At 43.5% G+C, this 26,710-nt stretch overlaps 5 protein-coding genes across 5 annotated transcripts; 2 read left to right on the forward strand and 3 right to left on the reverse strand.

Annotated features, from left to right (window-relative positions):
• The first annotated feature begins 267 nt into the window (after nt 1–267).
• LOC131104708 (uncharacterized) lies at nt 268–3,772 on the forward strand. The gene is made up of 4 exons (XM_058052195.1): nt 268–390; nt 539–695; nt 2,713–2,989; nt 3,418–3,772. The coding sequence occupies exons 1-4, from the start codon at nt 268–270 to the stop codon at nt 3,770–3,772; spliced, it is 912 nt and encodes a 303-aa protein (XP_057908178.1).
• Nucleotides 3,773–6,427: 2,655 nt separating this feature from the next.
• LOC131104709 (lactose-binding lectin l-2-like) lies at nt 6,428–8,562 on the reverse strand. The gene is made up of 6 exons (XM_058052196.1): nt 8,479–8,562; nt 7,680–7,731; nt 7,514–7,599; nt 7,065–7,193; nt 6,771–6,873; nt 6,428–6,687 (listed from the first exon to the last, which is right to left on the reverse strand). The coding sequence occupies exons 1-6, from the start codon at nt 8,560–8,562 to the stop codon at nt 6,608–6,610; spliced, it is 534 nt and encodes a 177-aa protein (XP_057908179.1). The 3' UTR covers nt 6,428–6,607.
• Nucleotides 8,563–9,898: 1,336 nt separating this feature from the next.
• On the forward strand, nt 9,899–11,431 carry LOC131104580 (lactose-binding lectin l-2-like). The gene is made up of 7 exons (XM_058051899.1): nt 9,899–9,998; nt 10,078–10,140; nt 10,222–10,264; nt 10,345–10,430; nt 10,753–10,881; nt 11,073–11,175; nt 11,259–11,431. The coding sequence occupies exons 2-7, from the start codon at nt 10,078–10,080 to the stop codon at nt 11,336–11,338; spliced, it is 504 nt and encodes a 167-aa protein (XP_057907882.1). The 5' UTR covers nt 9,899–9,998; the 3' UTR covers nt 11,339–11,431.
• A 2,821-nt stretch (nt 11,432–14,252) lies between these two features.
• On the reverse strand, nt 14,253–19,679 carry LOC131104459 (lactose-binding lectin l-2-like). The gene is made up of 6 exons (XM_058051656.1): nt 19,555–19,679; nt 15,504–15,561; nt 15,338–15,423; nt 14,886–15,014; nt 14,592–14,694; nt 14,253–14,508 (listed from the first exon to the last, which is right to left on the reverse strand). The coding sequence occupies exons 1-6, from the start codon at nt 19,615–19,617 to the stop codon at nt 14,426–14,428; spliced, it is 522 nt and encodes a 173-aa protein (XP_057907639.1). The 5' UTR covers nt 19,618–19,679; the 3' UTR covers nt 14,253–14,425.
• A 3,083-nt stretch (nt 19,680–22,762) lies between these two features.
• LOC131104710 (lactose-binding lectin l-2-like) lies at nt 22,763–24,282 on the reverse strand. The gene is made up of 5 exons (XM_058052198.1): nt 24,240–24,282; nt 23,805–23,890; nt 23,353–23,481; nt 23,059–23,161; nt 22,763–22,975 (listed from the first exon to the last, which is right to left on the reverse strand). Exons 1-5 carry the CDS (start codon nt 24,280–24,282, stop codon nt 22,896–22,898), a joined length of 441 nt encoding a protein of 146 aa, XP_057908181.1. The 3' UTR covers nt 22,763–22,895.
• Between the last annotated feature and the right edge of the window lie 2,428 nt (nt 24,283–26,710).

Raw genomic sequence — 26,710 nt, forward strand, 5'->3', positions numbered from 1 at the left:
CTTAATTTTCCTCTCACCCAGATTGGTGATGTCCTGATGCCGTGTTTTCTGTCGTTAATCCTGGACTTTGTGGAGTTCGTCACTTAACATTCCGCTGGTGATGGTCAAAAGTCTCCCCTTGACCTTCTTTGATCTCTTCCAAATTCTGTAGCTCTTATTTGCCGGTTTTCAGCCACTCCCTTCCCACCGGTGGAGATCCAAGCTTTTCGGTACCTTGACTAATAATGAATATTTAAAACAATAAATACAAAAAAATTGCTCAGACACATGTTCACACCCCATCCACTCAACACACAAGCACACACCGTGCATGGACCCCACTACCCGGAGACTGCTGAACGCCCCACCAAGGGCACAGAGGTGCCAGTGACCCAGGACAGTCCAAGAGAGGTACAAGTCATGGGCTGCAGGACGGGCCACAGGCCCCACCCGGCCCATCATGGCAAGCAGTCCGGCCCACCAACCCCCCCAGCGATGACCTCCGGCCACCCCACACAGGGGGCCCCACTAAAGATTGCACCAGCTATGCCACCCCCAGACCACCAAGAGTCGCAGACAAGCCATGCACCTCGAGACAGCTCCTACAATCACCAGAACAGCAGGGACTGTGCCCCGGCGACACATCCATCACTGTGGCAGACCGCAGGAGAACCGGGACCAACATGAGGCAGAGTGCAACCACGCCCCCAAGGCACGTGAGCTAAAAGTGCCAGGGATGGACAGAGACACATGCACCGCACGGCGGAGCCCACCAGAAAAGCGACACCCCAACCGACGCAAAAAGTGAAATGGCTTAATCCAAGATCCCCGGTACTGGTGGACTGGCTTTGTGTGATGAATACAATACACAATATGGAACTATTAACACATAGATTGATGACAGAAGAAGACATATGTGGAGAAAAATGGGTGAAGTGGACACTGTTCACGGACAGAAACCAAGGAAATGACTCAAATTCCACCATGACAAGGAATGTGAAATCCTAACTTGTAAACTGTGTATCTCCAGTGGCCCCTTTTTTGTTTTGAGTTTGTTTGTATTAATGTTGACGTTTTGTTTAAAAAAAATTGAAAAAATAAAGTAAAAAAAACAATTGGATGCCCCCCGCCCTCCCCTCTGCCTCAGCGCCGACCCGTCTCCACCACCACTCCCATCCGCCCACCAACCCGCCAACACTCTTAAAAATGCTGGGTTATTTTTTTGACCCAATCGCTGGGTTGAGCCTGTTGGGTCATTTAATTGGGTTATTTTTATTGAGTTGGGTATTCTGAGAACCCAATTCGCTGGGTTATTTCTGTTGGGTGCTGAGATATTTGCTGCTGGGTTGTGATTTCCATTATATTGTGCTGGGTTATTTTGGACAACCCAAAGCGTTGGGTAGAATTTTGGACACGCTAAACAAAGCCCTGCCCACAAACTTACTTCGTTCGGACCCCACATTTCATCTGAGGAGACCAATTTCAGCACGGAGCAAGGTTTGTTACATGCCCACTATTGTTTTACCGTAGAATTGACTTTATATTATTATATAAAGCTTCATAAACTTGTTAAAATGTAAGTTCGTGAAGCACTGTTGAGTACTAGCTTCAGGAATGGATCGGTAACCTTAGCAAACTTCCATTCCCTCCAAAAGTGGCAAGCGAACACATTCGCGGGCGAGCTATGTAGGAACCAAACTATGTTGTTGAAGTTACAAGAGACATGCACTATGTGTGATAGTTATGAGGACAACGTCAGTTATCTCGTCAATTTGCCATTTTATGTGATATCAAGTTAAAGAATCTCGTGAATTAATACGAGCGTGCTGATGAACCGGTGTTTTTTTTTAAGCTAGACTGCTGCATGCTAGCGGGCTTCCGTTAGCCACAGATAGTCCACTGTATACTTAGCAGTTTCAACTAGTTTGGGCGCAAATTCCACGACAGTTTTGTAAGTCGCATATAAAGGTGGAGAATACGTTTGGACTACTGAATCTTAGTTCATTTCATGGTATGTTTGTTCTTATGGACTCTCTTTGTGATGTTTCAGTTCGCTGAAAAGCATCTATGGATGAGTTTGTCAGTTCCAAATTGACTGAGTGGCAGCTACGGGGCTGATTGAAAGGTAAGTCATCTTCATGCCTTCATTTTATGGGTATTGTTTTACAGTAGCTACTGTGCCTACTATATGTTATAGACATAAGAAATGGCGGTGGGTCAGTCACTGTCATATGTGAAGGAAATGTTGTGAGTTGTTCTATTTGTATGTTCTGGAAATGTTGAATTTTAATAAATATTTTATTGTTACATTGGTGTCATTATCATTGTAATATATTATTAATAGTATTAGCATACAATAAAAAAAAATATATATAAATATATATGGTATATTGGCAACCCAACTTGCTGGGTTGAAATAACCCAGCCGTGTAGTAAATATGAACCCAGCGTTGGGTCATTTGAACAACCCAATGTACAACCCAACTGTTGGGTTAAGAGAACCAACCCAACTTGTTGGGTTAAAATAACCCAATGCGAGGTTGGTCCTATATTCAACCAGCGTTGGGTTGGAAAACAACCCAGATTGGGTTGTTTTTAACCCAGCATTTTAGCAAGTAGGACACCCCGGACGCGGGAAGACTGCCACGAGACCGGAAACAGAAGTGCCTGCCAGACACCGACAAATAGCAGACCCGCCCCCAAACCCCTGGCCAAGGCTCCCCATTGACCCAGAACCCACCACCCCGACCAAGGGCCCCCCCGCCTATCCTGGCCAGCGCCACGCAGAGCACCATCCCAACCGCCACCTGCCCTGGCACCCGCGCACCGATAGCCAGCACAAACATCTACCGCACCGCAGCCGCCCCCCGACTGAAGGGAGAGAAGCAGGGAATCCCCCACCTCATCACCGCACCTCCCCCACCCAGATCCCAAGCTGCACAACCGATACCCCACCTCCCACACGCACTCTCCAGGCGCCTCACCCGGGGAAACAACCACAGTCAGAGTGGTACGATAGCATACGGTCCCCGTATATCACACACGCCTTCCATACACAATAAAATAAATAATAAATAAATAAATTAAAAATAAATACTAGTTGATGTTATTGATATATATTAATATCTATAAATGTTTCTAGATATTTATATATATTTATTGGTAATAATAATATATTGCTAAAAGTAGTTATGTGTGTATAATAATATTATTATTAATACTTAATATATAATAATAATTTATATTCAATAATTTTTTAATAATTTAGATATAATAATTAATATATACATACACACAACATATACACACATATATACATACATATATACATACCTAAGGGAGAAGGCTCCGCAAGGGCAGCAGGGTACAACCACCCGTGCCCCCACCAAGGGCAGGGGCAAAAAGCCCCCCATGCCCTCACCCCACGGTCCCACACAGTAGCCAAGCCAGAGCACCCGGGGTAAACCCCGGCCAACCCCCAGAGGCGAGGGAGGCCGCGGAGGAACCAGCTCTACTGAGCACACACAGGCCCCCCCGGCAGCAGCAGACCCCCACCACCCCCGCGATGCGGCACCCCGTCTACCCACCACTCCGAGGGACGTCCTGCACCGCCCCCGGGATGACCACCACCACCCCACCCATGCCCCATCCCCAGATGCGGACAGATGCGGACAGCCCCACCCCACCAACCCCCACCAGAACCCACAGGGGGTCAGCCCAGCGAGCAGGGACAGAGACACCCGGCACCCAACCGGCCCACCCATGCCCCAAGCCAGAGGAACAAGTTTTCTAATCACCTGCAGGCTGGTAATGGGAAGACAGATGAAGGAAGACTGAAAAGGGGGCCAAATGGTAATGGTAATGGTTTAATTTCATTTGAACATGCATCAGATTACAATTGAGTGCATCCCATAATCAGTTCACAGTTCCACATGTCCAAAAGGAGTAGGAAGAAGCAAAGCTTATTAAATCCTACCCCTCCATCTGGTACTTTTACAATCAGTAACTGTTACATTGGTTCACGTCCTGCTTTTCGTAATACAGTTTAAGGTTTTTTTAAAATTCATTTTATTATTATTTTTTTTAATAATGTACCTCGTACCGAAGTACGAGGTGATATGACCATCCAATGACATAATGGGTACCATAGTAAGTGTCAATATAGTGATATGTATAGCACATCATGACTGGTTCAAGACTCTTCATTCTTGTATTTAGCAAACATCAACTGCTTGTATTGTTTCTTGAATTGGCTCATCGTTGTGCATTGTTTGAGGTCCTTACTCAATCCATTCCATAGTTTGATTCCACATACTGAAATGCTATGGCTTTTTAACGTAGTCCTAGCTATATCAGCAAGTTTAAGTATTTGTGATTTTAGAAATAAGGAGTTAGTTTGTTCTCTGTAGGCGGCATTATGAATTATCCTTACTGACCTTTTTTGCAGTACATTTAGCAAGTGAAGATTGCTTTTATAGTTATTAGCCCATATTTCCACAGAATAAGTAAGATATGGTAGAGTGTGGAGTGATTTCTGATTGAGAACAAATTTTGCTTTGTTCAATATTGAAATATTTCTTGCCACCTTATGTTGTATATTTGTAATATGAGGTTTCCAGCTCATATTTTCATCTATTGTGATCCCCAGAAATTTATTTTCCTTCACCCTTTCAATGTCTACACCGTCTATTTGTATTTGCTGGTACGTGTCCTTTCTGCTGTTACCAAACAGCATGATTTTAGTTTTACTTAGGTTCAAGGACAATATATTATCATCAAACCATCTTTTTAGTGTGACCATTTCTTCTCTGACCTTTCTAATGATTTTGTCTGTACGCCCTCCAGAACAGAAAGCAGTGGTATCATCCGCAAATAAGACCAGCTTTAAGTCTTTCTTTACTTTGGAGATATCATTGATGTACAAGTTGAACAGTTTTGGTCCCAGTATTGACCCCTGGGGAACTCCGCACGTAATATATGAACTTGCAGATGTGTATTCTCCTAGCTGTACGTATTGCTTCCTGTCAGCTAAGTAGCTTTTGACCCAGTTCAGAACTAATCCTCTTATTCCGTACCTTTCTAATGTAGTTATTAGGATGTCATGATTGATGATTTGATTGATTGTATCAAAGGCTTTTGTCAGATCCATGAATACTGCGGCTGCACACTTCCTATGATCTATAGCGTTAGTCATTTCCTCCCTAATTTTAATCAGTGGCATGGAGGTAGAAATGTTAGCTCTGTATCCATACTGACTTTATGATAGTAATTCATTCGCATTAATAAATTTATCCAGCCTGTTGTTGAATAGCTTCTCAATAATTTTGGAGAATTGTGGCAGTAAGGAGACTGGCCGATAGTTTGTAAATTGGGGTTTTTCACCATTTTTAAAAATTGGAACAACCTTTGCGGTTTTCATTTTTTGGGGAAATCTTCCGGTCTGAAAAGATAAATTGCTGATGTACATCAACGGTTCTACGATCTCATTAACTACCGTTTTTATAGTGTCCATTTCGATTCCATTACAATCAGTTGATTTTTTTGCTTTACAATTTTTGACAATGTTGATGATTTACTTTTTTGTTACATCTGTCAGAAACATAGAATTAGGATTCCTTTCTATTGTTTCATTCCTTTCCTCACTTGTCCTTTGTTTCGGAATCCCTTCTTCTAGTTTGGGACCAATATCATTAAATGGTGGAACTTGAGGAAAAAGAACTGCTGTGAGGACTTCAGGAAGAAGTTGAGTCTTGATGGTAGCGAGAATCTTCAGAATGATTGTGCAATCACGACAAAAGTAACCAGGGAAACAGGAAAGAAGGTGTTGGGTGCATCATCTAGTAGAAGACAATATTTGGACACCTGATGGTGGACCAAAGAGGTCCAAGAATAGAGAGCTAGAAGAAGTTGACCAAAGAAGAATCGGGCTAGCAAGAGGAATTAAAAGCTAAATCAATTGTCTTAGACTGGTTGTAGCGGAGACTAGACAACAAAGAAGGAGAAAAGAACCTTCATAGCCTGGCCAGGTAGAGAGGTCATGATGGGAAAGGTGTGCAGCAGGTTGGTGTGATCACGGATGGAGATGGGAATGGGATCATGTGAGGGGACAAAACAAATACTCCCAAGAACTGATGAACGTAGACATGAGTGAGAGTCTTGGAGATTGAAAGGATGGCTGAAGAATGAGGGGGGCATTGTCGTGCTGAAGAACAAGGTTGATGTTTGGAGTTATGGAGTCGTGGAAGCAAGTCGTACATCCTAAACTAATAGAGGCCACTTGTAGTGTGCAACTACTGTATATCCCCACTGTATACTGTTCTTTCTTTGGCTGATCAATATTCATTCCAGGTTTGAAAATGAATGTTGAGGACAGAAATACTCAAACAAGACACATTTTTACCGCAGACTGACTTCTTTATTTCAGTTTTCTTTAGTAGAGAGATCATCTTTGAGGTTTCCAATGTGTTTGACCGACTGCTGCCAATGACTGAACAGTGTAGAAGACATGAAGAACACGTGATAGTAAACCCAGAGTTACAAAGACACCAGTAAAGTTTGATATGGACTGAGTGGAGTCATGGTGGTCAATGAAAGACATTGTTCCAGAAGATGCTGGTGGGAGGTCTGATTAGTGGTGGCCACAGTAGGTCTCCCTGGTGCAAACATACGGGTGGAATATGTTGCAGTCCTCATCAAAAAATCTGAAATCTGTGAAAAAGACCAGAAAACCAATGCACTATGATGGCACGTTCCGTAATTCAATGAGCTGAACTGAAGGATTGTACTCATACCAGCTACGTAAAGCTCAACACAGGCACCAGTGCCGTTAGGCTCTGCGGGAGCAAAGTTGAGGAATTCAACGTTGGTGCCATCAGTCCAAATATAGTCACCTTTCTGGAAGACAAAGTCACATTTGAACGAGTCCCTCTAAAGATGACACAACAGCACAACATGGTCCATATGGCTGATGTTGAAACATGACTTACTGGTCCTACAGCATCATGAAATAATGCTGACGTTTGAGGTCAGATTAGATGTTAATGTAGGAGGACAAAGTCGGGTTGTTAAAAATAGGAATGCTTCACCTTAATGGCATCATGGAGTCCAATCCAAGCATAGTCCGCACCCCCTTCTTTAATCAGTCCCGCAACAGCCAGATTTTCCAGGTAACTGTGGATGGAGGCCAGATTCCCGCCAAGAGTGTTGCAAACACTCTAATGGGAGAAATGGAGTGAAAAACCGATGATCAGTCAGATGTTTCAGAGCTACACTACTCCCTCCTTTATCACGGTTCATTGGTTCCACACCCATCTGTGATATAGGACTTTTCGTGAAGTAGGATTCCTGATTTATAAATGGAATATTTTTGGAGGTCCGGCAAAGAAAACCTGTCTCCAATCTTGTAAATACAGATTCCCCAAATGACTGACAGCCACTATTTTCAAGCAGCTTCTTGTATTTTAAGCTTGCCAATGCTTAACTCCATGTGGTGAGGTACGACTGGACATCACGACTGTGTGAAATTGTTGCCTACCTCTGCATCTGCAAAAGTCCTGACTTCAGATTGGAAGATGTAACAGTGATCATCCACCTGAGTCCAGCCCTGAGGACAGCAGCCATCTGCAACACCATTTAGACATATGGTCCAAAAGACAGCAATAGCATATGTCATTTATAGTACGCTAGTCACAGCTACCAACCTATGTCATGATGATCATGATGATGATGATGATGATGATGAGGCCAAGACCACTGTGGAGAAGAAAGCACATGCCAGTTACCATAACCTGGATAACTGAGAAGCTACACGCCAGCAGGGAGATTTGGACTTACGGCTCCAGTCAACAGTCCACTGATCCCACAAAGGCCGAAGAACACGACAAGAGTAAACGCCATCTTTGCGATGATAGACAAGTCGGATGTAAAGTTGTTATGTTACCTTTGCAGCGCTGATGCTCGATGCCGAGGACAGCAAAAGCCATCCTTTTATATGCTAGCTTGACTCCTGGAATGTTGACTATTTCACTCATATTAGGGTCACATGACACATCATACAGCACTGACGCATTGGGTCAAACAAATAAACGTGAAGGTTACGTAGACACCTGGGTGGTGGCTGCTAATTGGCATCAGCTGATCCACGCTGGCCATGGCGGGGAATTAGCATCACAAAAACAGAGTTTATTTGCCAGGATGTGTCATTAATTAGGATGATTAGGCTGTCGTTTGCTTTAATTAGTTACAGAAATGCCAACTTCGGAATTGGGGAAATTAGCATCAGGTGATACTTAGTTTTCCTCTCACCCAGATTGGTGATGTCCTGATGCTGTGTTTTCGCTCGTTAATCCTGGACTTTGTCGAGTTCATCACTTAACATTCCGCTGGTGATGGTCAAAAGTCTCCCCTTGACCTTCTTTGATCTCTTCCAAATTCTGTAGCTCTTGTTTGCCGGTTTTCAGCCACTCCCTTCCCACCTGTGGAGATCCAAGCTTTCGGTACCTTGATAAATTCCCTCCCGAACAAGATCCATGAGCTGGCAGCGCTGATGAAGAATGCCAAGACCTTCATGTATGAGGTAATCATGTATGCACAGTAACCCCCTGTTTATTGCCGTCAATGGGTTCCAGACACAAAATAAGTCATTTGAGACATGAAAAAGATGGACTCTCAGTCATGGCCAAATGTTTTGAGAATGACACATGTTCCTAAGTGTTTTCCAATATTTTTGTCAGATGTGAAATACTGAAGAATCATGACAAGCATTTCTTTTTTTATGTGTGTGTATTGTTGATCTAAATGCCCTTACATCCTAAACAGATTTGCCCTGTCAGGAAAGGTGTAAGCTACAACTTCCCTGTACTATGACATTTTTTTTGCTGTTATTTTATGTTTTTTTAAAGCGAATTTGGAGCGGCCAGATCAGAGCATGAAGCAACACATAAAAGGAGAAGAAGAGAAACTTGGGGCTGGTGAGACTGTAAAGAGAGAGACAAAAACAGCAGCAACAAGAATTCCCATAACAACAACAATGACAAACAGGACTGCATCAGTTAAATGTCAATGATGACTAAGGGTCACAATGGAGATGACATCACTGAAATGAAACAGTCCAACTTACCAGTGGCAATAGTAACAATGAAGACATGAACCGTGATAGTAAACACAATTACAGCAATACAGTTGCAGTAATTAAAATCTCACTGCTTGACATCATTATTACTGTAATAATAGCATAGCAATACATAAAGACATCAAGGATAAGATGGTAGATTGTGTAGAGAAGCACCCATGTGCTGTGAGTTTCTGTTGATGTGCATATTCATATATGGGTGCGTAAATGTGTTCATATGTGTGTGTGAATGTGTAATTGTCACTGAGAATGACAAAAGGAGAGGGACTGCCTTCTACCACCCATCTTGCTCGGGAGGGAATTTATCAAGGTACCGAAAGCTTGGATCTCCACAGGTGGGAAGGGAGTGGCTGAAAACTGGCAAACAAGAGCTACAGAATTTGGAAGAGATCAAAGAAGGTCAAGGGGAGACTTTTGACCATCACCAGCGGAATGTTAAGTGATGAACTCGACAAAATCCAGGATTAACGACAGAAAACACGGCATCAGGACATCACCAATCTGGGTGAGAGGAAAACTAAATATCACCTGATCCTAATTTTGCCAATTCCGAAGTTGGCATTTCTGTAACTAATTAAAGCCAACGACAGCCTAATCATCCTAATTAATGACACATCCTGGCAAATAGTCTGAAAACATCAAACTGTGTGACCTGCGTAGTTTCCAACTCTGTTTTTTTTGCTAGCGTGGATCAGCTGATGCCAATTAGTAGCCACCACCCAGGTGTCTACGTAACCTTCACGTTTATTTGTTTGACCCAATGCGTCAGTGCTGTATGATGTGTCATGTGACCCTAATATGAGTGAAATAGTCAACATTCCAGGAGTCAAGCTAGCATATAAAAGGATGGCTTTTGCTGTCCTCGGCATCGAGCATCAGCGCTGCAAAGGTAACATAACAACTTTACATCTGACTTTCCCACCTCCATTTCCTGTCACATAAGACAGTATTTGTCTATCATCGCACAGATGGCATTTACTCTTGTCGTGTTCTTCGGCCTTTGTGGGATCAGTGGACTGTTGACTGGAGCCGTAAGTCCAAATCTCCCTGCTGGCGTGTAGCTTCTCAGTTATCCAGGTTATGGTAACTGGCATGTGCTTTCTTCTCCACAGTGGTCTTGGCCTCATCATCATCATCATGATCATCATGACATAGGTTGGTAGCTGTGACTAGCGTACTATAAATGACATATGTTATTGCTGTCTTTTGGACCATATGTCTAAATGGTGTTGCAGATGGCTGCTGTCCTCAGGGCTGGACTCAGGTGGATGATCACTGTTACATCTTCCAATCTGAAGTCAGGACTTTTGCAGATGCAGAGGTAGGCAACAATTTCACACAGTCGTGATGTCCAGTCGTACCTCACCACATGGAGTTAAGCATTGGCAAGCTTAAAATACAAGAAGAAGCTGCTTGAAAATAGTGGCTGTCAGTCATTTGGGGAATCTGTATTTACAAGATTGGAGACAGGTTTTCTTTGCTGGACCTCCAAAAATATTCCATTTATAAATCAGGAATCCTACTTCACAGAAATTCCTATATCATAGATGGGTGTAGAACTATGAACTGTGATAAAGGAGGGAGTAGTGTAGCTCTGAAACATCTGACTGATCATCGGTTTTTCACTCCGTTTCTCCCATTAGAGTGTTTGCAACACTCTTGGCGGGAATCTGGCCTCCATCCACAGTTACCTGGAAAATCTGGCTGTTGCGGGACTGATTAAAGAAGGGGGTGCGGACTATGCTTGGATTGGACTCCATGATGCCATTAAGGTGAAGCATTCCTATTTTTAACAACCCGACTTTGTCCTCCTACATTAACATCTAATCTGACCTCAAACGTCAGCATTATTTCATGATGCTGTAGGACCAGTAAGTCATGTTTCAACATCAGCCATATGGACCATGTTGTGCTGTTGTGTCATCTTTAGAGAAACTCGTTCAAATGTGACTTTGTCTTCCAGAAAGGTGACTATATTTGGACTGATGGCACCAACGTTGAATTCCTCAACTTTGCTCCCGCAGAGCCTAACGGCACTGGTGCCTGTGTTGAGCTTTACGTAGCTGGTATGAGTACAATCCTTCAGTTCAGCTCATTGAATTACGGAACATGGCATCATAGTGCATTGGTTTTCTGGTCTTCTCCACAGATCTAACATTTTTTGATGAGGACTGCACCATATTCCACCCGTATGTTTGCACCAGCGAGACCTACTGTGGCCACCACTAATCAGACCTCCTACCAGCATCTTCTGGAACAATGTCTTTCATTGACCACCATGACTCCACTCAGTCCATATCAAACTTTACTGGTGTCTTTGTAACTCTGGGTTTACTATCACGTGTTCTTCATGTCTTCTACACTGTTCAGTCATTGGCAGCAGTTGGTCAAACACATTGGAAACCTCAAAGATGATCTCTCTACTAAAGAAAACTGAAATAAAGAAAACGGTCTGCAGTAAAAATGTGTCTTGTTTGAGTATTTCTGCCCTCAACATTCATTTTCAAACCTGGAATAAATATTGATCAGTCAAAGAAAGAACAGTATACAGTGGGGATTATCACGATCTGACCGTGTGACGGAGAGGGTGGATCCCATTATGCAGGACACAGCAAGCTAAGGTAAGGTTAAGCTGCTTTAATTGTTCAGGTGAGCGAGACTCAATAAACAAAAGGCGCCGAAGTACAAAAGAGGGGGCTCCGTGGAAGGGTGCACGCAGGCACAACACACGTGCTCACGTGCTTTGGGGGCATGGTTGTTCTCTGCCTCATGCGGGTCCCGGTTCTCCTGCGGTCTCTGTGGTGTCGCTTCCAGGGCTGCCATAGTGATGGATGTGTCGCCGGGGCGCGGTCCCTCCTTTACTGACGGTTGTAGGAGCTGTCTCGAGGCGCATGGCTTGTTCCTTGCGAATGCCCCTTTGCCCTCGGAATTCCTCTGGCTTGGTCACGCTTCAATTTTTACCGCACCTTAGACACTCAATTCTGGGGGGGTGGGGTGTCTGGGCAGGAATGGCACTCACAAGCTGAGGGAGATTAAGGTCGTGTGTGGCTGGTCGTGTCCTTGAGCGGTGTCTCTTGGCGTCAGGACGAACCATGCACGTGGTGGCCTACAGAGAACACCAAAAGGCCTGCTCCAAAGCCCTTAAAGATGCACGGTCAAATTTCTATTCCAGAATCATCAGTAACAGCCCCGGCAATTCCAAACAGCTCTTTTCCACTATACACAATCTCCTTAAACCCCAAACCCAGATACACAGAGAGACCACAGAGGAGCAGTGCAATGACTTCATGTCATTCTTCAGAAATAAGGTTGATGGCATTCGGTCTCGCCTCCCTGGCTACTCTACTCCCCCTGCTCCAGCTGTCGTCCCGCAGCTTGAAGCCTCTCTGCTGTCTCTTCAACACCTCACGGCAAGAGGTGGAGCGCATCATCGGGAGAATGAAGAGCTCCACCTGTGCCCTGGATCCCTTCCCCACAGCCCTGGTGAAGGCTAACATTGGTGCCATTGGTCCCCTGATCACCAATGCCAACTCTGGACCCAGAAGCCCTCGGTAGCTACAGGCCTATCTCCAAGGTGCTGGAGAAGGTAGTTGCTACACAGCTCCAAACCCACCTCAATGACAACATCAGTTCATGTCTTCATTGTTACTATTGCCACTGGTAAGTTGGACTGTTTCATTTCACTGATATCATCTCCAGGGTGACCCTTAGTCATCATTAACATTTAACTGATGCAGTCCTGTTTGTCACTGTTGTTGTTATGGGAATTGTTGTTGCTGCGGTTTTTGTTTCTCTCTCTACTGCCCCCCCCCAGTTTCTCTTCTTCTTTTCTGTGTTTCTTCTTGCTCCGGTCGCTCCAAATGCGCATAACAAAAACATCAAGTAACCGCAAATAAAATTTCATGGTACAGGGAAGTTGTAGCCAACACCTTTCCTGACACAGAGCAAATCTGTTTAGCATGTAAGGGCATTTAGATCAACAATACTATCTGCCCCAATGGCTGGACGGGACAAAAAAAAAAAAAAAGATCATGCCCCAAGCCAGAGGAACGAGTTTTCTAATCACCTGCAGGCTGGGAATGACAGATGAAGGAAGACAGAAGAGGGGGCCAAATGGTAATGGTAATGGTAATGGTTTAATTTCATTTGAACATGCATAAGATTACAATGGAGTGCATCACATAATCAGTTCACTGTTCCACATGTCCAAAAGAAGTAGGAAGAAGCAAAGCTTATTAAATCCTACCCCTCCATCTGGTACTTTTACAATCAGTAACTGTTACATTTGTTCACTTCCTGCTTTCCGTAATACAGTTTAAGTTTTTTTTTTTTTTAATAATGCACCTCGTACCAAAGTACGAGGTCATATGACCATACAATGACATAATGGGTACCATAGTAAGTGTCAATATAGTGATATGTACAGCACATCATGGTAGCGATGGTCGCGAGGATCTGCGGAATGATTGTGCAATCACGACAAAAGTAACCAGGGAAACCGGAAATGAGGTGTTGGGTGCATCATCTAGTAGAAGACAATATTGGTACACCTGATGGTGGACCAAAGAGGTCCAAGAATGGAGAGCTGGAAAAAGTTGACCAAAGAAGAATTGGGCTAGCAAGAGGAATTAAAGGCTAAATCAATTGTCTTAGACTGGTTGTAGCGGAGACTAGACAACAAAGAAGGAGAAAAGAACCTTCATAGCCTGGCCAGGTAGAGAGGTCATGATGGGAAAGGTGTGCAGCAGGTTGGTGTGATCACGGATGGAGATGGGAATGGGATCATGTGAGGGGACAAAACAAATACTCCCAAGAACTGATGAACGTAGACATGAGTGAGAGTCTTGGAGATTGAAAGGATGGCTGAAGAATGAGGGGGGCATTGTCGTGCTGAAGAACAAGGTTGATGTTTGGAGTTATGGAGTCGTGGAAGCAAGTCGTACATCCTAAACTAGTAGAGGCCACTTGTAGTGTGCAACTACTGTATATCCCCACTGTATACTGTTCTTTCTTTGGCTGATCAATATTCATTCCAGATTTGAAAATGAATGTTGAGGGCAGAAATACTCAAACAAGACACATTTTTACTGCAGACTGACTTCTTTATTTCAGTTTTCTTTAGTAGAGAGATCATCTTTGAGGTTTCCAATGTGTTTGACCGACTGCTGCCAATGACTGAACAGTGTAGAAGACATGAAGAACATGTGATAGTAAACCCAGAGTTACAAAGACACCAGTAAAGTTTGATATGGACTGAGTGGAGTCATGGTGGTCAATGAAAGACATTGTTCCAGAAGATGCTGGTAGGAGGTCTGATTAGTGGTGGCCACAGTGGTAGGTCTCCCTGGTGCAAACATAGGGGTGGAATATGGTACAGTCCTCATCAAAAAATGTGAAATCTGTGAAAAAGACCAGAAAACCAATGCACTATGATGCCATGTTCCGTAATTCAATGAGCTGAACTGAAGGATTGTACTCATACCAGCTACGTAAAGCTCAACACAGGCACCAGTGCCGTTAGGCTCTACGGGAGCAAAGTTGAGGAATTCAACGTTGGTGCCATCAGTCCAAATATAGTTGCCTTTCTGGAAGACAAAGTCACATTTGAACGAGTTTCTCTAAAGATGACACAACAGCACAACATGGTCCATATGGCTGATGTTGAAACATGACTTACTGGTCCTACAGCATCATGAAATAATGCTGACGTTTGAGGTCAGATTAGATGTTAATGTAGGAGGACAAAGTCGGGTTGTTAAAAATAGGAATGCTTCACCTTAATGGCATCATGGAGTCCAATCCAAGCATAGTCCGCACCCCCTTCTTTAATCAGTCCCGCAACAGCCAGATTTTCCAGGTAACTGTGGATGGAGGCCAGATTCCCACCAAGAGTGTTGCAAACACTCTAATGGGAGAAATGGAGTGAAAAACCGATGATCAGTCAGATGTTTCAGAGCTACACTACTCCCTCCTTTATCACGGTTCATTGGTTCCACACCCATCTGTGATATAGGACTTTTCGTGAAGTAGGATTCCTGATTTATAAATGGAATATTTATGGAGGTCCGGCAAAGAAAACCTGTCTCCAATCTTGTAAATACAGATTCCCCAAATGACTGACAGCCACTATTTTCAAGCAGCTTCTTCTTGTATTTTAAGCTTGCCAATGCTTAACTCCATGTGGTGAGGTACGACTGGACATCACGACTGTGTGAAATTGTTGCCTACCTCTGCATCTGCAAAAGTCCTGACTTCAGATTGGAAGATGTAACAGTGATCATCCACCTGAGTCCAGCCCTGAGGACAGCAGCCATCTGCAACACCATTTAGACATATGGTCCAAAAGACAGCAATAACATATGTCATTTATAGTACGCTAGTCACAGCTACCAACCTATGTCATGATGATCATGATGATCATGATCATGATGATGATGATGAGGCCAAGACCACTGTGGAGAAGAAAGCACATGCCAGTTACCATAACCTGGATAACTGAGAAGCTACACGCCAGCAGGGAGATTTGGACTTACGGCTCCAGTCAACAGTCCACTGATCCCACAAAGGCCGAAGAACACGACAAGAGTAAATGCCATCTTTGCGATGATAGACAAGTCGGATGTAAAGTTGTTATGTTACCTTTGCAGCGCTGATGCTCGATGCCGAGGACAGCAAAAGCCATCCTTTTATATGCTAGCTTGACTCCTGGAATGTTGACTTTCACTCATATTAGGGTCACATGACACATCATACAGCACTGACGCATTGGGTCAAACAAATAAACGTGAAGGTTACGTAGACACCTGGGTGGTGGCTGCTAATTGGCATCAGCTGATCCACGCTGGCGATGGCGGGGAATTAGCATCACAAAAACAGAGTTGGAAACTACACAGGTCACACAGTTTGATGTTTTCAGACTATTTGCCAGGATGTGTCATTAATTAGGATGACTAGGCTGCCGTTTGCTTTAATTAGTTACAGAAATGCCAACTTCGGATTTGGGGAAATTAGCGTCAGGTGATACTTAGTTTTCCTCTCACCCAGATTGGTGATGTCCTGATGCCGTGTTTTCTGTCGTTAATCCTGGACTTTGTTGAGTGCATTTACTTAACGTTCAGTTGAGATCAAATTATTTGTCTCCCTTGGGAGAAATTTGGTTTAGAGGCAGGGTACAGCTGCATACAACCAACAGTGACATACAGTACATGAGAGACACAGTAAAACCATATACAACAAGCATAAACAAGAGCATAAAAGACACCAGAACCATACTGGTTCCCAGACGGATCAATGTGCAGAAAATCTGAGCTGTGCAATTACCAACTGTTAAGCTGGTCAGTTAAAGTTCACAGTATTGAAAATGCTAATTTAAAGTCCTAGTTCACATATAGACCAGATTTCACATTTGCTCGTTTATGAGCTTGACTGAGAAAGGGACAAATGAGTGTTTGTAACGGTTGTGTTTACATAGCGGAACCCTGTACCTTCTCCCTGAGTGCATTAATACGTATTCATTGACCAGAATGTGAGAGCTGTCACTGAGGATGTTTTTTGCTTGGGTGATGGCGGCCTGAACAGCTCCTGAGGGTTGAGGGGGGAGTTGCCCATAATCTTACCTGCTACTCTGAACAGGTTGAGAATCTGGGTTTTGATTTGACGTTGAGATTCCCAAACCAACTGGTGATCCCGTACTGTAAGATAGACTCTATTGTTGTTCTGTAGAAAATTTGCATGATGTTTTTGCCGACACCGAACAACCGTAGTCACTGCAGGGAGTGAAGGCGCCGATGGATTCTAGCACAGACAGTGGCTACTTGTGTCTGCCAGCTCAGGTGACTGTCTATGTGAATGCCCAGGTACTTGTATGATGTCACCTGTTTTATATTGTTACCATGTATGGTCACAGGGCTTTGATCACCAGTTGATTTGGGGTCAAACAGCATTTCCACAGTTTTACAGGTGTTAATGTGAAGATTGTGGTCCTCACACCAGTGCACAAATCTATGCACACCCCCTTTGTGGATGGATGCATTGGAATTCTTGGTGAGCAGACTAAGGATAGCAGTGTCATCAGAAAACTTCAACGTATATTGATTTGGCTCAGAACTAACACAGTCATTGGTGTACAGAATAAACAAGAATGGCGAACTGACACACCCCTGGGGGGCACCAGTGCTGCTTATTGCTGTATCTGACAGAGTAGAGTTAAATTTGACCTGCTGAGGCCTGTGAGTCAGGAAAGAGTGATACCATCTGATTAAAAAGGGGTTTACATTCAGCTGAGAAAGTTTCCTGAGGAGAATGTGAGATTGGATGGAGTTAAAAGCAGAACTAAAATCAATAAGGAGCAATCTGGCATATGCACCTGGAGTCTCAAGGTGTTTCAGTGTAAAGTGCATTATGGTGGAAATAGCATCACTTGTGCTCCGCTTGTTTGTATAAGCAAACTGATACTCATCCAACTCCGACTGAACCATTGCCAGAAGAACATTTAGCATAAGTGGGTAGCAGATGGACTACGTTATGGTCAGAATTGCTGAGAGGAGGTTTGGCATATGACATTGCTATGACTTTGCCATAGCAGTTATCGAGGATATTATTGTTTCTTGTGTTACATTTCACATACTGGTAGAAGCCAGGTAAAGTTTTGTTTAGGCTGCAGTGATTAAAATCCCCAAGTATCAGCATAGGAGCATCAGGTTTGTTCTGTAGGTGACGATGGACACAGTCAGCAATTTGACTTGCTGCTCTGGTGGCATTCCTACTTGGTGGGATATAAACAGCACACACAAATACAGTGAAGAAAATAAGTATTTGAACACCCTGCTATTTTGCTATTTCTCCCACTTAGAAATCATGGAGGGGTCTGAAATTTTCATCGTAGGTGCATGTCCACTGTGAGAGAGATAAACTAAAAAGAAAAATCCAGAAATCACAATGCATGATTTTTTAACAATTTATTTGTGTGATACAGCTGCTAATAAGTATTTGAACACCTGAGAAAATGAATGTTAATATTTGGTACAGTAGCCTTTGTTTGCTATTACAGAGGTCAAACGTTTCCTGTAGTTTTTCACCAGGTTTGCACACACTGCAGGAGGGATCTTGGCCCACTCCTCCACACAGATCTTCTCTAGATCAGTCAGGTTTCTGGGCTGTCGCTGAGAAACACGGAGTTTGAGCTCCCTCCAAAGATTTTCGATTGGGTTCAGGTCTGGAGACTGGCTGGGCCATGCTAGAACCTTGATATGCTTCTTACGGAGCCACTCCTTGGTTTTCCTGGCTGTGTGCTTCGGGTCGTTGTCGTGTTGGAAGACCCAGCCACGACCCATCTTCAATGCTCTGACAGAGGGAAGGAGGTTGTTCCCCAAAATCTCACAATACACGGCCCCAGTCATCCTCTCTTTAATGCAGTGCACTCGTCCTGTCCCATGTGCAGAAAAACACCCCCAAAGCATGATGCTACCACCCCCATGCTTCACAGTAGGGATGGTGTTCTTCGGATTGTACTCTTCATTCTTCTTCCTCCAAACACGCTTATTGGAATTATGACCAAAAAGTTCTATTTTGGTCTCATCTGACCATAAAACTTTCTCCCATGACTCCTCTGTATCATCCAAATGGTCATATGCAAACTTAAGACGGGCCTTGACATGTGCTGGTTTAAGCAGGGGAACCTTTCGTGCCATGCATGATTTCACATCATGACGTCTTAGTGTATTACCTACAGTAACCTTGGAAATGGTGGTCCCAGCTCTTTTCAGGTCATTGACCAAGTCCTGTCGTGTAGTTCTGGGCTGATTCCTCACCTTTCTTAGAATCATTGAGACCCCACGAGGTGATATCTTGCATGGGGCTCCACTCCGATTGAGATTGACCGTCATGTTTAGCTTCTTCCATTTTCTAATGATAGCTCCAACAGTGGACCTTTTTTCACCAAGCTGCTTGGTAATTGCTCCGTAGCCCTTTCCAGCCTTGTGGAGGTGTACAATTTTGTCTCTGGTGTCTTTGGACAGCTCTTTGGTCTTCGCCATGTTACAAGTTAAAGTCTTACTGATTGTATGGGGTGGACAGGTGTCTTTATGCAGCTAACGACCTCAAACAGGTGCATCTGATTCAGGATGATACATGGAGTGCAGGTGGACTTCTAATGGGCAGACTAACAGGTCTTTCAGGGTCAGAATTCTAGATGATACACAGGTGTTCAAATACTTATTTGCAGCTGTATCACACAAATAAATTGTTAAAAAATCATGCATTGTGATTTCTGGATTTTTCTTTTTAGTTTATCTCTCTCACAGTGGACATGCACCTACGATGAAAATTTCAGACCCCTCCATGATTTCTAAGTGGGAGAAATAGCAAAATAGCAGGGTGTTCAAATACTTATTTTCTTCACTGTATGTTGGTGAAGTCCCTTGGCAGGTACTAAGTTTTCCTCTCACCCAGATTGGTGATGTCCTGATGCCGTGTTTTCGCTCGTTAATCCTGGACTTTGTCGAGTTCATCACTTAACATTCCGCTGGTGATGGTCAAAAGTCTCCCCTTGACCTTCTTTGATCTCTTCCAAATTCTGTAGCTCTTGTTTGCCGGTTTTCAGCCACTCCCTTCCCACCTGTGGAGATCCAAGCTTTCGGTACCTTGATAAATTCCCTCCCGAACAAGATCCATGAGCTGGCAGCGCGATGAAGAATGCCAAGACCTTCACGTATGAGGTAATCATGTGTGCACAGTAACCCCCTGTTTATTGCAGTGAATGGGTTCCAGACACAAAATAAGCCATTTGAGACATGAAAAAGATGGACTCTTAGTCATGGCCAAATGTTTTGAGAATGACCCATGTTCTCAAGTGTTTTCCAATATTTTTGTCAGATGTGAAATACTGAAGAATCATGACAAGCATTTCATGTTTGTCAAAGGCGTTTATTCCCAGATACATTAAGTTGAAGTAAAAAGTTAGTATTTGCAGTATTGCCCTTTCTCTTTCAATTCAGCATGGCATTCTGACACTTTACTGTTTTACTGATTTACTGTTCTGGTCCTCATCCTGACTGATGGCAGCCCATCCTTGCATCATCAATGCTTGGAGTTTGTCAGAATCTGCAGGTTTTTCTTTGTCCCCCCCCCCTTCTTGAAGACTGGCCACAAGTCCCCAAAGGGACCCCAAGGGATCATTGGTTGTCACCAAACTGTTCTTAGATGGTTGGGAGAAGTTCATGAAGTTTCAATGATCAACTGAGTCCAGCCCTTTGGACAGCAACAAGCTGCAAAACAATTGTTGTTTTCGGTCTGACAGAAACAAAAATATTGTCGTTTAGAGACAGTTGTTTCGTTTAAGGAGTTGCAGAAATACCAACTTCTGACCATCAGAATCAGGGAATTTGGGGCCACTGAGACTAATCCGCCATCAAAGTCTTTCTGATGGCACCAGCTGAACTTTTGCATGGAGGTCCAGAGCGAGGGCAAATGGCTGTTACCATGTATTTCTTCCGTTCTTGAGTGGTCCAGACACAGTGGTGTCTCTCTTTTGTTTTTTGTTCATGGTCTTGCAGACTATTCCAGACTCGTGTCGGTCTACAGTCTTGTCTGTGAGGTCTTTAGCCAATGATGGTGGAGAGGCTTCAATGGAAGAGACTGTTTCCGTGAACGCTGTCTTTTTCCCACATACTGTAGCTTGAGATGAGGACTACGTTAGCAAAGGGACGGGCCTCGCATAACCGGGTATGTGGGGGTTATAATGCTTACCGTTTGATCAGGGATGGTTGATGGACTGTTTCTCTGATAGCCGTAAGACAGCTTGAGACAACAGAGAGCATATCAGACCAGCCAGTAGATCTATTTTGCAGTAGTTTTCTCATCACCTGCAGGCTGGGAATGGGAAGACAGACGAAGGAAGACAGAAGAGGGGGCCAAATGGTGGAACTTGAGGAAAAAGAGCTGCTGTGATGACTTCAGGAAGAAGTTGAGTCTTGATGGTAGCGAGGATCTGTGGAATGATTGTGCAATCACGACAAAAGTAACCAGGGAAACAGGAAAGAAGGTGTTGGGTGCATCATCTAGTACAGGGGTCGGGAACCTTTTTGGCTAAGAGAGCCATGAAGGCCAGATATTTTAAAATGTGTATCTGTGAGAGCCATATACATTTTGAATGCAATAAAATGTGTGCATTTTTATGTAAGACCAACAGTTTTAGATATAATGGGCTCTAATTATGTAGACCAGGCACACTACCCCACGCCAATGGGGTGTGGCCAGCATACTTTCGTGAGCAGCGCAGTGTCTAATAATAAATCAAATACTTGCTGCCATTAATGCAACTTCTGCTGCTGCATAGTTTTGAACCGTATTCAGTACACGTATTTCATTCTTTTGGCCATCTTCACCAGAAGGCTTGGTTCTGCAGCTTTAGCTATTTGACTAAAGGAGGAAAGTTTACATTTACATGTTTTTTTGACATCTCAATGACCGAGGTAGACTACAGCATTACCCAGTAATAATCAAGTTTTGGTGTTTGACCTGGAAAATATCATCAGGAAAGATAGATATGGTTGGCCGTATTGCAGCAGAATATAGATGGACGAATTAAAATGCATAAGAAAGTTGTTGATTTTGAATATTATTTTTAACAGTCATTTCTGTGATGGTTTACTTTAAAATGTTAGCAAAAATGCATTTTTATTGTGGTAAGAAATGCTTGAGAGCCAGATACAGTCATCAAAAGAGCCCTACCTGGCTCCCGAGCCATAGATTCTCTACCTCTGATCTAGTAGAACAAAATATTTGGACACCTGATGGTGGACCAAAGAGGTCCAAGAATAGAGAGCTGGAAAAAGTTGACAAAAGAAGAATTTTCTAGCAAGAGGAATGAAGTAGGCATGAGTAAAAGATATGAGATGTAGGCCGTGGGGTGGTGAAGCTCAATCAACTGCCTTAGACGGGTTGTAGCGGGGACTAGACAACAAGGAAAGAGAAAAGAACCTTCATAGACTGGCCAGGTAGAGAGGTCATGATGGGAAAGGTGTGCAGCAGGTTGGTGTGATCACGGATGGAGATGTGAATGGGATCATGTGAGGGGACAAAACAAATACTCCCGAGAACGGATGAACGTAGAAATGAGTGAGAGTTCGAGTGGGTGAAGGTTGTGACTGCTGGAAATGAAGACTTTCAGTCAGGAAGTTCAGGCGACATCAAGGCTGAAGTTAGACCAGCTCTAAAGATGATGAGTAATGGGAAGCCGTTTGGCCTGATGGGAGGTGTGGAAGGGTTTAGGTCAGGCAGTAGTTGGACTTTTAGCAAGATTATTCACTAGTGTCTTGGAGATTGAAAGGATGGCTGAAGAATGGGGGGGGGCATTGTCGTGCTGCCAAACTTAAGAACAAGGTTTGGCGTTATGGAGTCGTGGAAGCAAGTCGTACATCCTAAACTAGTAGAGGCCACTTGTAGTGTGCAACTACTGTATATCCCACTGTATACTGTTCTTTCTTTGACTGATTAATATTCATTCCAGGTTTGAAAATGAATGTTGAGGGCAGAAATACTCAAACAAGACACATTTTTACTGCAGACCGTTTTTTTATTTCAGTTTTCTTTAGTAGAGAGATCATCTTTGAGGTTTCCAATGTGTTTGACCGACTGCTGCCAATGACTGAACAGTGTAGAAGACATGAAGAACACGTGATAGTAAACCCAGAGTTACAAAGACACCAGTAAAGTTTGATATGGACTGAGTGGAGTCATGGTGGTCAATGAAAGACATTGTTCCAGAAGATGCTGGTAGGAGGTCTGATTAGTGGTGGCCACAGTAGGTCTCGCTGGTGCAAACATACGGGTGGAATATGGTACAGTCCTCATCAAAAAATGTGAAATCTGTGAAAAAGACCAGAAAACCAATGCACTATGATGGCACGTTCCGTAATTCAATGAGCTGAACTGAAGGATTGTACTCATACCAGCTACGTAAAGCTCAACACAGGCACCAGTGCCGTTAGGCTCTGCGGGAGCAAAGTTGAGGAATTCAACGTTGGTGCCATCAGTCCAAATATAGTCGCCTATCTGGAAGACAAAGTCACATTTGAACGAGTTTCTCTAAAGATGACACAACAGCACAACATGGTCCATATGGCTGATGTTGAAACATGACTTACTGGTCCTACAGCATCATGAAATAATGCTGACGTTTGAGGTCAGATTAGATGTTAATGTAGGAGGACAAAGTCGGGTTGTTAAAAATAGGAATGCTTCACCTTAATGGCATCATGGAGTCCAATCCAAGCATAGTCCGCACCCCCTTCTTTAATCAGTCCCGCAACAGCCAGATTTTCCAGGTAACTGTGGATGGAGGCCAGATTCCCGCCAAGAGTGTTGCAAACACTCTAATGGGAGAAACGGAGTGAAAAACCGATGATCAGTCAGATGTTTCAGAGCTACACTACTCCCTCCTTTATCACGGTTCATTGGTTCCACACCCATCTGTGATATAGGAATTTCTGTGAAGTAGGATTCCTGATTCATAAATGGAATATTTTTGGAGGTCCGGCAAAGAAAACGTGTCTCCAATCTTGTAAATACAGATTCCCCAAATGACTGACAGCCACTATTTTCAAGCAGCTTCTTCTTGTATTTTAAGCTTGCCAATGCTTAACTCCATGTGGTGAGGTACGACTGGACATCACGACTGTGTGAAATTGTTGCCTACCTCTGCATCTGCAAAAGTCCTGACTTCAGATTGGAAGATGTAACAGTGATCATCCACCTGAGTCCAGCCCTGAGGACAGCAGCCATCTGCAACACCATTTAGACATATGGTCCAAAAGACAGCAATAACATATGTCATTTATAGTACGCTAGTCACAGCTACCAACCTATGTCATGATGATCATGATGATCATGATGATGAGGCCAAGACCACTGTGGAGAAGAAAGCACATGCCAGTTACCATAACCTGGATAACTGAGAAGCTACACGCCAGCAGGGAGATTTGGACTTACGGCTCCAGTCAACAGTCCACTGATCCCACAAAGGCCGAAGAACACGACAAGAGTAAATGCCATCTGTGCGATGATAGACAAATACTGTCTTATGTGACAGGAAATGGAGGTGGGAAAGTCGGATGTAAAGTTGTTATGTTACCTTTGCAGCGCTGATGCTCGATGCTGAGGACAGCAAAAACCATCCTTTTATATGCTAGCTTGACTCCTGGAATGTTGACTATTTCACTCATATTAGGGTCACATGACACATCATACAGCACTGACGCATTGGGTCAAACAAATAAACGTGAAGGTTACGTAGACACCTGGGTGGTGGCTGTTAATTGGCATCAGCTGATCCACGCTGGTGATGGCATCAGGAAAATTAGTTTTCTGACTATTTGCCAGGTTGTCACAAATGAGGACGATTAGGCTGTTTTTTTGCTTTAATTAGTTACAGAAAAGTCAACTTGTGAGGCAGGGATCTTGTTGTCTTGTGATGCTGATGCTTTTCTTGATGTCAAGATGCAGTGTTGTGCCTTCTCCTTCAGATCCTTCATGTCAACGCTGGACTTGATTGATTTATCCCTCAGACACTAGACTATACTGTGGAGATGGTCAAAAGCCTTGCCTTGATCTTCTGACATCTGTACTAGGATGTGGTAGGATCTGTACTCGGATGTGCTGGGATCTGTACTCTGATCTGTACTACGATCTGTACTAGGATATATTAGGATCTGTACTAGGATCTGTACTCGGATGTGCTGGGATCTCTACTCTGATCTGTACTACGATCTGTACTAGGATATACTAGGATCTGTACTAGGATCTGTACTAGGATCTGTACTAGGATATGTACTAGGACCTGTACTAGGATGTGGTAGGATCTGTACTAGGATGTACTTGGACCTGTACTAGGATGTACTAGGACTGTACTAGGATGTACTAGGAGCTGTCCTAGGATGTGCTAGGATCTGTACTACAATGTCCTAGGATGTACTAGGATCTGTACTAGGATCTGTGCTAGGATCTGTACTAGGATCTTTGCTAGGCTCTGTGCTAGAATATGTACTAGGATGTGCTAGGATCTGTGCTAGGATCTGTGCTAGGAGCTGTACTAGGAGCTGTATTAGGATATGTACTAGGATGTGCTAGGATCTGTTCTAGGATCTCTACAGGGATGTACTAGGATCTGTACCAGGTTCTGTACTAGGGTCTGTACTAGGACCTGTACTAGGATGTACTAGGATGGAGCTCTTGTTATTTGGCATCATTTTACCTGCTACCTCATCTCATGTGTCTCCTCTCAAGTGCTTGCTCTCACTCTTGGATAAATGGACAGAAAGAAAGATGGATATTTGCCTCCATAATGCTTGAGGAAAGATCTGGGGTCTGTGAAAGGTCTGTTTGTGCTTCGTACCACCAATCCGTATCTGCCAATTTCCATGAAATGAGGCGTCTCTCTCGCTATCAACGTTGCTATCAATGAACGGACCGACAGTGTTGAATCAGAGCAGTTGGACTCACTTGGTTTATAACTTCTTGTTTCACTTTTTGAAGAATAAAATATATAGCTGCTGTACACTTCTTTCACCGTTCCGCCCCAGGGAATCGAATCAGCATCTTGCAGGTCAACCAGGAGAGGCTCCTTGCCAGACTGGCAGAAAACTGAGCTGAAAAAGAAAAATTGTGTAATTTTCCGATGCGATCTACACTACATATTTATTTTTTATGCTTAGCAGACATGATGTACTTGAGAGACACCAGATGTGTTACAATAGCATCACCTGTAATAACATCCTGTTTATGTTGTATCCAGAAGTTATGGTGAGCCATATATCGTAATGATATCATATGATGAGGTACCCTGAGATTCTTACTTCTGTGATTACATTAGCAAGATTGTGAAAGCTATTTGTGTTGGGGCTGGATTTGCTAACATAGCTTAGACAGTATTAGACCATATTTGTTTAGTTGTGTATTTGTCCAGTAAGATTGAAAAGATGTCTTACTGGACGATTTTCCCAATAATAATCTTGGAGTATCTCTTTCCCAGGCTGAGTGACCTGCTTTTCAAAATATGGTCAGCGTAGTTCACAAAAGCAAAGTAAAATAAGCACAGAGACTGATGGCTCCAGACCATTATCCTGGGTGTGTCATTAATGGGGCCAATTTGCTTGCCGTTTAAACCAGAGAGCAAAAAATCCCACACGAGTGTACTTTGTGGTGCTAATCCAAATGCTAATCATGACAAAGCCATCCATGTATTTGTATTTGGAGCAGTAGATGTAGCCTGAAAATGAATTCCACACACATTTTCATAGATTTCATAGCTGCAAAGGCACCTTGCATTCATTTGTTCGGCCAAGTGTCCATGTCCGACACACCGCTGCGTGGACACAACAAAAATATGAACTCAACACTTGTTTTTATTTACCCATTTTTCATGAGCGGAACTCAAATACCTAAAACTGAAGCACTATTTCCCCTTTGGGTTGAGATAGGGTGTACAAATATTGTACAAACAGCTCAAACGTCTATCTGTGCCTTTTTGTTCACCAGTTAATCAAGATTAATCAGACCATACAAGGCTGACAGAAACTGTATCACAGTTAAACTCCACAACACGCT

This window comes from Doryrhamphus excisus, chromosome 16, assembly GCF_030265055.1.
Source record: "Doryrhamphus excisus isolate RoL2022-K1 chromosome 16, RoL_Dexc_1.0, whole genome shotgun sequence".
Lineage (NCBI taxonomy): Eukaryota > Metazoa > Chordata > Actinopteri > Syngnathiformes > Syngnathidae > Doryrhamphus > Doryrhamphus excisus.